At 30.7% G+C, this 11,415-nt stretch overlaps 1 protein-coding gene across 1 annotated transcript; it reads right to left on the minus strand.

Annotated features, from left to right (window-relative positions):
- Nucleotides 1–8,381: 8,381 nt before the first annotated feature.
- Nucleotides 8,382–9,223, minus strand: LOC140176638 (protein MAIN-LIKE 2-like). Its single transcript, XM_072208173.1, has 3 exons — nt 8,678–9,223; nt 8,524–8,596; nt 8,382–8,452 (listed from the first exon to the last, which is right to left on the minus strand). The coding sequence occupies exons 1-3, from the start codon at nt 9,221–9,223 to the stop codon at nt 8,382–8,384; spliced, it is 690 nt and encodes a 229-aa protein (XP_072064274.1).
- Nucleotides 9,224–11,415: the final 2,192 nt, after the last annotated feature.

An 11,415-nucleotide genomic window follows, 5' to 3' on the forward strand; every position in this document is an offset into this window, starting at 1 on the left:
CTTCCTCAGTTCCTCTTAGTCTCAATTTCATAGTTAACTTTCAATTATATAAAATTGAATAGTTTCTTTCAAAACATCCTTAAATATATTATGTATTATATACAGTCATTAGAATAAACAAACAAATATAAATTGAATGTATAATTTAATTTTAATTTAAACTAAAAACTAACTGAATTGTCAGAAAAATAGCAACTAATTTTATTTTAATTTCTCTATAATTTTATTTAAAGGTAAAAATCTCTCTATAACCACTAACATCGTCGATAAAAAATTATAAATCTTTATAAAATAAAAAATATATAAGATAAATAACATATATGTAATTTCAAAGTTATTAATTATAGACTATAGATAATTTTCTAAAAAAAATATTATGGATCAACATGCAATTTTTTTATATTTTTATTTTTTTTTCTAAATTTTTTTAGACTTATCAACATTTAAGTTATCTATATATCACTTCTCAAAGTATTATGATTTCACAAGTTATAATATGTGATATTAGTTATATATATATATATATGAAAAATGTGACTTATTTAGTGTTTATCCATTTATCTTTTATTAATATTGTTATAACAAGGATACATGTAACTTTATAAGAATGATATAACCTAGACTTTGATTATCTAAGAATTTACTGAATGGCTGAAATAGCTCCACATCACGAACCAATGAATGCTAGTAATAGAAATGATCACAAAAATAACTGAAACAGGTATTTGCGGGGATTATTCGCGTTTTGGTGCTAGATGAAAACCCATAAAATTTTCACAATCCGTTGCGAAAATGGATGGGGAACGGACATAAGTACCCGCTCTATGGGACTCGTTAAATCCACACAAATATAAAATTACTAATTTAACTTAATTTATATATACATAAATTTATTTATTGAATTTAGTAACCCTAATTTCTGCCTCCAATTCAAATCTTTTCTTTTTCTTCCAGACTCATTCTCAACCTCAATTCTCTCTCTTTCTCTCTAACTCACTTTTTCTGCCTCTCAAGTTCGTCACTACGTCACTCAATATCGTCCCAAAAATTATGTTATTATGTTGGATTATGTTTTTATATTTTTTTTAAATGTTATTTTTCATAATGAATATGTTATAAATTGTGTTGAATTATATTGAATTAATTATTGTATGATTATTATATTATGCATTTTTGTGTTAATTTTTTTCAAAAATTTTCAAAGAATATTCGTAGATATTCGAGGAGATCTGCGTTTCCTAAGAAGATAATTAAACAGGAACTTGCAAAGATGAAGAAGGGACGAGGGCATTTTTTTTTAAACAGGAATGAGAAATGAGAAGAGGGTCTGCCACGCTTCCTTGAGTACCAATTACCATACCTAATTAGCAACGAAAATTCAATCTGAGCCGATTTGAGAGGAAACATGTGGACTTTATCTGCATTGACCCTTTAAGGTAATGAACCTAAGTCGAATTTGGGACCTTAACAATGGGCCTGGATTGATCTTGCTTACATTGAGGTCTTATTAGGCCCAAGTATATCTTGGATTAATATTTTGAGTCATTGTTATAATATATTATACTATTTAATATTATAACACTTAGTATATATAAAAATTTGACATATTTACAAAAAAATTTTAATTGAAATTAAAAAAATTTTTAATTATCTTTTTTTTTAGTTTTAAATATTATTTACTAATGTAATGAAAAAGTAAAAATAACAATAATCACTCACATAATTAAAATAAATAATCCTAATATATACATGATACTACATATATCAACGATTATTATATATAATAAATATTTTTTTTTGTAATTGACTATTTATATAATTTATTGCATAATTTTTCTTATCTTAATATTTAATAAATTTAAGATACAAGATATTATTTAACATATAAAATAAATAATTTAAGTCATCATCTAAGACAACAGTGCAAATACCTATTTATTTATTAATAGTGAAAAATATGTAAATAGTATAAATTGATATTTTTTTTAGTATAAAAATAATAATAAAGGTTATTAATTAAGTTAATTACATAATTAAAAAATTATGAATAATTTTTTAAATAATAATAAAAAATGAGATCACTATTTTTATATATTATAAAGTTTATAAAAAAATTTAGACAATAAATCAATTCTCAATAGATAATACATTAGACATGTCAAAAAAATAAATAATTAATACATCATATATTATTATTTACATACTAATATAATATCTATTATCGGTTATTAAGTTTATAATTGATTTTTAACCCAATTTTTGGTAACTAAAATTTAAATGATTGAAATTATTAAGTGCTGAATATTTTACACCTAATCAATTTTATTTTTGTTGTTGAATTAAAAAAGGATAAGTTGGTAATCAATTCTAAATTTAAATTTAATTTTGATTAAGAAAATAAAAATATTTTAAATTTTATCTCACTAACCAGAATTAATTTCAAGATAAAAAATTACTTTGTATATCATATTGTAAGATAGTATGATCATTTGTTATTCTTTAACGACAAATATTGTCAAATAAAATAGTGTAAGAAATTATAAATAAATGTATTTACCAATTTAAAAAATACTAATTTATTTTTTAATAGAATAAAATATATATTGAATAATAAAAGTTGTTATCGGTTTCTCTTCACACTAACTAATACTCAACGATGATGTTTCGCTACACTATATTACCAAGAAATATTAATCAATCTAATAAATTTTATAATGACATAAGTCTATAAGTTTGAAAATTTAAAAATTATGTCATAAAACGTGAAGTTTTAACAAGGAACAATATTGATCATATTGTTTTGATTTCAAAAATGAATACGATACCAACAAATAAAATTGTCCTAGATAAATTTCAAGAAAGAAAAAAGTTCATAAGTATTGCTATTAATAATGAGAAATTAATCTATTTTAAAGACAAATACATTTTTTTTCTACGAATTTTCTAACTCGGCAGGCCAAATACTAATTCACCACATATTGAAGCTCTATTTATTAAGGATCTACCGCTAACTAATGAATTGCTACATACACAAGGCGATATTTGAACTCCAAATACTTGCTTAAGCAGACAAATGAAATGACTAATCAACCAATCTAAATTGGTTATGACAAATACTAATTATTTTTAATATTTTTAAATTATAAAATATTTATAATAATAATTACTATATATATTTTTATTTAATTTTTAATAAAAAAATGTATATAATTTTATGTATTATCCCGTGTAGGGCATGAAAATATACACTAGTAATATAATATAAAAGGATATTTATAGGTGTTAAGAGAATAAAAATAATAATGACATAATATTCTATAATAAATATTCAGATATGCTAAATAATGCTAATTGATCCTAATTATACTCTAAAAATGATTTTGTGTATATGTATCTTTATTTCAGTGTCCCATGCCTATAAACAAACACACCTCAAAAGATAATGCGAAAAAAAGTTTAAACAACTATATGGGCATTAGGAACTGAACCAAACCAATTTTTATTGTTAAATCGATCATAAATTTGCAACAATTGAAATAAAAAACCAAAAAAATTATTTTTTTTTTTTTTACAAAATAAATTGGTTTGATTCGATTTTTAGTTGGCTCGTCTAAAACTGAACCAAACCAAACGGAATCGAAATAAAAATATTAATTTTATCAATTTATCCCTAATCCTAATAATAAAAGTATGTTTTTTAAGGGAGTAGATTCTTTTATTTTTTTTTTCAATAGTTAAGTAAAGTGTGATTTTTCATCCTATGCCAAATATGATTGCAACTATGTAGAGTTTGTATATTGTGGGACAAACTGAAAAAACTTTTAAGATTAAAATTACTTCATCTGAAAAAACACACCACATTTACCCTTCCTAGTGAACTTGAATACTACCTCCACTGCACAATCTATGTCTTCACTACAAAACATGAGTATCACGTAATACACTTTTCCAAAATGCATAAGAATCATCATGCACCAATCCCATAAAACTGGGACAAATAAAAACATGTCATACCTCACTGCACATGGAGTTTGAGGTGAGACTCTCGATAGGAAATATGTTTAGTACCTAAACACAATGCATAACAGACGGCTACTTGGCCTCCTCCATTCACCTCGCATTCGTGCTCCATAGTAGATCTACACACTGAAAAAACAGCTGATGATTTTGCGAATTCAATTGACAAACTTTCTGTCAAATGGATTAAGATCGATTGGGTTCAGTGATGTGAATCGGAGCAAATTTTAACAGACCACATCTCGTTATGGACATAGGAGATGGCAATGAAGAATATCCAACCCTGAGGGCACTAAACCCTACGGAACTATCGTCTTTAATTGTCATTAGCGTTGTTGTCAAGCTAACTGCGATTACTGTCTAAGTGAAACAATATTGTTTTGCCTTAAAACGACCCTTTTTTTTAACATGTATTTAATGCAACGAATTTAAATTTTTTAAATTTTGAATTTTATTTTTAGAGGATAAAGTATGATCTTTTATCATTTATTTTATAGATAGAACTAAGGAAAAATACGAGAGAAAAACTATTCAAGAATGAAAAATCACACTTTATCCTCTCAAATAAAAATTCAAAATTTAAAAGATCCAAATTTTTAATGTAACATTGGCCAGTCTTCGAAGTCCACAATAATCTTTTTCCACTAAAGACTCCTCTATTGCTAAGGCCAATTTTCTGATGTTTATCACTTGATGAGGCTCATTTTTTTCGATATGCCACCAATGTGTGAGTTGTGCTTGGTTATGGGATACAGAGATGTTAGACACAGGTGTGGGACAGACTTTTTTAAACAATGGTAGGGAGAAATTGGATTGTCCGATTTCTTTGTTAGGAAAATAGTTGACCACCAATCAGACAGTTCGAGTTGGTTGGAAGGAGATTTTGAATTTGGCTGGAGCTAATTGTATCGTCTGATTAGTATGTTTTTCTTTTCTTTTTTTTTGAAAATGAACTCGGAGGGTCCGAGTTGCTTGATAAATATTTTATTTATTAACCGGTGGGTCCGATTTGAATGTGTGTGTGTGTGTGGAGAACTCGGATGCAACTTCTCAGACCTCCTTCTTCTTGTTCTGTTTCTTCTTCTTTCTCCAACTCCTGCATCTCCCTTAGTTCGTATGAACTCAAAGAATGTGATAGTGAAGTTCATATTTATGAGACAGTGAGAAATAGATGATAGAGTTTCACTAAGAGTGTATTATTTTGGTCAGATTTTATTACAAATATCTGATGGAGTGAGATTTAGTTGTGAGAATCTGTTAGATATTGTTATTCCATTCACAATCTCATTTGAAGAGTTAAAAGGTGTGATTTGTGAGAAGATAGATTCTGAGATGCCAAGGAAAATATCATGTATTTTATACAGATATCTGATACCGGTATTTGGTGGATTCGTGCAGTTTCAAACCAAATATGTAACCGACGAAGCGAGTATGCAAGAGATGTTTTTAATGTATATTGAAACTCGCGCTCAGATATCGGTCATCGAGTTGTACGTTGAATTCGAACAATCTGAAGCCGACCGAAATATTGAACGGGAAGATTACAATAGTGACAGTGAAGAAGAGTTTGAAAGCAATTACAAAGTTGTTGCTCCAGACGGAGACGAAGATCAAGGTGACGGGACGATGGCTCCAAATGTGGCAGACGTCGCAAATGCACTCGCAAACGAATATCCGTTTGAGGAGCCATCTTTCATGCGGGTTCTGGACTTGGAAGCCATGCATGCGCTGGAGTTTCCAACATATATGAGTGCAGGTGCGTAAATGCATATATTTATACGGAGGATTAGACTTTTGGTAAAAATCTATATTGATCTAACTACCAAATAGCTAAGGGTCATGTGAAACTATGCTCAATTAACAATTGTTTGTCTTTATGTAGTTAAAATTAAGATAATAATATTTTTAGTGAGTTACTGATTTAGTTAAATATTAATTAGTATGCATTAATCCATATTTATTTATGTGTTTATGTTTTTATTATGTTAAAAGTGAGATAATAACATGATGGAAAGTGGAAAAAATATTAATGTGGATGTAGTAAGCATGGATTTACTTTTAATTTCAGTTATTAAATATTTTTGTATTAAATATTTTTCATATGGCTGTCGTCGTGGTAGAAATTCCTATGGTTGCAGATGGTGAATTTGCAGTCAGAATGGAATTCAGTTTCAGGGATGCTATTATTATGGCGATGAAAGATTATACCATCCGAAGAGGTGTAGACTATCGGGTGTATGAGTTGGAGCCTTTGATATTTTATGCCAAGTGTACACAGTATGGATCAGGGTGTGATTGGCTTATCAGGGTTAGCATGATCAGCAGAAAGTACTGTTGGGTTATAAGGAGGTACAACGGTAGTCACACTTGTACTAGAGCCACAATTTCTCAGGATCATTCGAAGCTGGATTCGAACACAATTGCAGAAGCAATAAAGCCGTTGGTTGAGGCTGACCCCTCGATAAAGGTGAAATCAGTTATTGTGGAAGTGCAGTCGAAGTTCAATTACACCATCAGCTATCGAAAAGCATGGTTGGCTAAGCAAAAATCAGTGGAAAAAAATATTTGGAGGTTGGGAAGCATCGTACGAAGGTTTGCGCATATGGTTTGAGGCCGTGTGTCATAAGGAGCCATTAGAAGTCGTCCATTTTGAGACTATGTCTGCATATCAAGGCGATGAATTGGTAACTGATATCCGGGTATTGCATAGAGTCTTCTGGAATTATTAACTGCATTAGAGCGCTCCACACAACTGAGTGCATGTTGATGTCTTCTGAGATTATGTCTGGATCAATGCGATCAACACCATAAGCAACCCACACAAACTGCACACAATAAAAGAGACAGATAATTACAAGCCAAATAATAGTAACACTAAATAGGAAACAAATACTTCTCTAATAAAAATCAAGGTTGCGAAAACTGGACCGGTCAATAAACCGGTGAGGTCATTGGTTCAATGGTTCATTGGTTTGACCGGGATTCAACTGGAGTTCAACCGGTTTAATTAAATATTAAAAAAAATTATTAAAAAATTATATATAATTTTAAACATATATATTCATCCTATAATTTTTTACCAATAGAACTGAAATGTTCTGGGTTTCATGCTTTGTAAAACCAAAATAAAGAAACTCTTCATCACAAATCATAATTAACAACCACTCAGACTTAATCCAAAAAATATCAAATTATTCTAAAATCATTCTAATAAACAACTCAGAATAATTATAATCAACAAAAATAAAATAAAAAAAATAAAAAAAAGCAACTTACAATGGTTACAATCAACCAAAAAAGTTCTGTCCAGAAATCAGACTCCAAATTCAACAAAAGGGCAATTCAAAATCTGAGGATCATTATAATCAACTCTAATTTCATAAACATTGGTAACTCAGAATAAAATAACAAATTCATAAAATCAGTAACACAAATATCTGAGGATCAACAACAAATTCTTTCCAGTAAATTTAACAAAATAAGCACAAGTTTCATAAACATTGGCAACTCAGAATAAAATAACAAATTCACAAAATCAGTAACACAAATATGAGGATCAACAACAAATTCTTTCCAAAAAATTTAACAAAATCAGTAACTCAGAATGACAAACCCTAAATCAGCAACTCAATTAGTAACAGTAAAACCAGCAAACAGAGGAGACGAGGAGGAGGAGGCGACACCGGCGAGCACAGTATTATCAAAATCAAAGCCACAGTGCTTACCGGCGGCGAGGAGGAAAGGGAGTGACACCGGCGAAGAGAAAGAGAGCGCGCTCTACCCAGAGGAGACGAGTTCTTCGATGACAATGAAGCGTGGTTGCGGGGCTCTGGGGGCTGCGGGGTGCAGTGGCTGCGGTGGCTGGAGGGCTGTGGGATGGCGAAGAGGGGCTGTGGGATGTGGGATGCGATGGCGATGGTGGTGGAATGCGGTGGCGATGGTGGTGGCAACGCGACGGCGAAGAGGGGCTGCTCCATCGTGGGTGGCTATGCGACGGTGGGTCTGCCCGTGGTGGCTATGGTGTCTCTTGTGACTTGTGAGAGTGTGAGAGTTGAGAGTTGAGAGAGACTGAGATTAGGGTTCGTGGCTTCGTGCGTTTAGCTTCTCTTTTTCCTTTTTTTTTTTTACCTTCAAAACGACGCCGTTTTGAAGTTTATCCAAATAAAAAAACCGCTAAAAAACCGGACGGTTCTTCCAGTTAACCGCCGGTTCGACCGGTTTTCTCACCAGTTTTTTGTCAGGCGGTTTCTAACCTTACCCGGACCGGCTAAGTGACCGGTTCTCAGTTTTTCTGGTTGAACCGGCCGGTCCGGTTCGGTTTTCAGAACCATGATAAAAATACACCTGGCCTTCCTGAAGCTCATCTAATGACTTTCTAAAGTGAGCGTGACTAAGATATCTATAGCGTCGATCGCCACGCTCCCAGTTACGCCACCTAAAATGATTTATTTCATTAGCACAATTTAAATATAAATATGAACATGCTAGGTAAGTTGATACTGTTACCTGTTTGCAATCGGAAAACTGTGGGGTTCCCTAGGAACCGGAGCAAGATAAGGTAGGCAGATCCAATCCCAATCTAGCAGGAGTGTTAGTGGACCATCGATTTTCTTACAGTCAAAACGAGATGTCCTGACTTGTACAGGTGTACTAGGCATACCGATCCCCAACTATACTGTCCGATACAACCAAAATCACGGAGTAAAGGCAGATACTTCCAGTACACAGATGCGCCGGACTTGTCTCCAAGCAAGATCGTACCCAATAATAGCATAATGTGGCACTTCACATACCTCTGAACACTGTTTTCGTCAATCAACTGTAAACGTTCTTTTAGATCCCGAAGCCAGGTCAATTTTATGCCGCTTCCTCTATACTCAGACTTTCTCGGTGCAACCCCAAATTGGTGAAAATACTCACCCTCTAAGACTTTGAACCTGCTCAACGTGATTCCTGTCACCGGAAGACCTTTCGTCGGGAGACCAAGAATAACGGCTACATCCTCCAGTGTCACTGCACACTTACCAACCGGAAAGTGAAAGGTGTGTGTGTCTAAGTGCCACCTTTCGACTAGAGCATTTACCAGTTCTTTCTGGCATTGAACTATTCCAATCTGAGAAGCATAATAGAAACCAATAGACTCTAAATGTTCCTCCACATTAGGATGATACCGATCCGGAGACACTGAGTGATCACATGTCAACATTCATAAATTCTACAAAAACATAACGAACTATTAGTCAAATCATTAATAATGACTAATTCCCTACTAAGATTTAATAATTTTTTAATTAGAGTAACTATTTTAGTCATCGAACTATTAAGGTAAGCATTGAACTATTTTAGTCATACATAATTTGCCGATGAGTAATACTAATTCCTATACCACTAACTACACTTTGTAACTTACTATTAATAATAACTAACACAAAATCATGATAATTCCTACAATTATAATTTCTAAAACTAATCATAAAACTAATCATGATATTTCCTACAGCTAATTTTTAAAATATTCTCTAACTAACAACATCTAAACATAATAACAAAAAATTATCATAATTCCTAAAATTATAATTTCTAAAATTAATCATAAAAGTTAATTAATTAATTAGAATTTCTAAAACTATTACAAAAATTTTTTAAAATATTCTCTAACTAACAATATCTAAACATAATAACAAAAAATTATCGTGATTCCTAAAATTATAATTTCTAAAATTAATCATAAAAATTAATTAATTAATTAAATTTCTAAAACTATTACAAAAAATTTCTAAAATACTCTCTAACTAACAACATCTAAACATAATAACATAAAATTATCATAATTTCTAAAATTATAATTTCTAATATTAATCATAAAAGTTAATTAATTAATTAATTAAAATTTCTAAAACTATTACAAAAAATTTCTAAAATATTCTCTAACTAACAACATCTAAACATAATAACAAAAAATTATCATAATTCCTAAAATTATAATTTCTAAAATTAATCATAAAAGTTAATTAATTAATTAAAATTTTAAAAATTATTACAAAAATTTTCTAAAATATTCTCTAACTAATAACATCTAAACATATAACTCTAACTATTATTTAAACATATATTTTTAAATTTTTAACAATAATAATAATAATTCTGTCATATATATACCTAACTTCAATTTCTAACAATAATACTAAAAAAAATTCTTAACAAAAATAATGCTAATTCTGAATTTTAAAAAAGTTTAAGAATATAAACTTACATAATCAAAATGACACAGATAATTTACAATATAAAATTCAGGACGATTAACATCTTTAACAATGTGTTTCTTTGACATTGTTTAATTTTTTTTTCATACACTTTGAAGAACAGCTTGAAGGAAGAAGAGGAAGAGAGAATGGAATGGTTGTGAGGGTTAGGGACACTATGAGAGTGATTTCGGACAGAGGGAGTGAGGGCAAGAAGGGGTATGCTGAGTTCAAGGGCACAGGGGAGCTTGGGCTGCGCAACACGTGGCTGTCAATCCCTTCTCCCTGTCGTACCGTCCGATTTCTGTTGGCCTGACACCACACTTTGGTAAAGCACACGTGTATTCTATATCTGTGGCCTATTCCACCAACGGCTTCATATGAAAATTAAAATGTCGAATTTATCTTTTATAACAAATTTTATCGTTATTTAAATTATTTTTTATTAGGATTAATCTCTACATACAAGTATTTTGCATTTACAAGCTTTACAAGTCTGAACGAAACCCACCCATTAAACGCGCTGCTTATTACGTGCCTTTTTAACAGAATTTTAAATCAATTCAAATCAATTAACGCACAAATATATAAATTTCATTTTTCAAAAGATTTCATTTTTTTTTTCGAGTTTCTTGCCAAATTTGTTGGATCTCCTTCATGCGTTCTCTCTTTGCTTCGTTTTTTTCAATTTTCATGGTTTCTGAAATCAAGCTTTGAAATCGTTTTGAAGATAATGGAACTTCAGAAACACACCCAAACGATTACATAAATACACCCAAACGATTACAGAAATACACCCAAACAGTTACAGAAATACACCCAAACGGTTACAGAAAGGATTACAAAAACACATCCAAACGGTTACAGAAATACACCCAAAGGATTACAGAAATACACCCAAAGAATTTAAGAAATACACCCAAAACAGGGGAGACAGTATATTTCTTCTTGAAATCTTTTAATGTTTTGCTGGTTAAGGATGAGGCACATGACAGAGACAATCTAGAAGAAAAACCTAGAAGAACAGTAAAACATTACCTTGAATAATGTTTCTTCCTTTTTTCTAGTGATTTTTTATGGAGATTTGTATCTTTTCTTCTTGATTTCTTCTACTCTTTGCGAGGAGTTGGAACATTTTTACAGAATCGTAGTAGTT

This window comes from Arachis hypogaea, chromosome 12 (assembly GCF_003086295.3).
Source record: "Arachis hypogaea cultivar Tifrunner chromosome 12, arahy.Tifrunner.gnm2.J5K5, whole genome shotgun sequence".
NCBI classification, from domain to species: Eukaryota; Viridiplantae; Streptophyta; class Magnoliopsida; order Fabales; family Fabaceae; genus Arachis; species Arachis hypogaea.

Excerpts from the sequence above, each read along its gene's own strand:
- LOC140176638 (XM_072208173.1), bottom strand. The coding sequence starts at position 9,223 with ATGTTGACATGTGATCACTCAGTGTCTCCGGATCGGTATCATCCTAAT. Across the intron at positions 8,597-8,677 it reads GACAGTATAGTTGGGGATCG|ATTGGGATTGGATCTGCCTA; the intron begins GTATGCCTAGTA and ends CACTCCTGCTAG. Across the intron at positions 8,453-8,523 it reads AGTTTTCCGATTGCAAACAG|GTGGCGTAACTGGGAGCGTG; the intron begins GTAACAGTATCA and ends AAATCATTTTAG.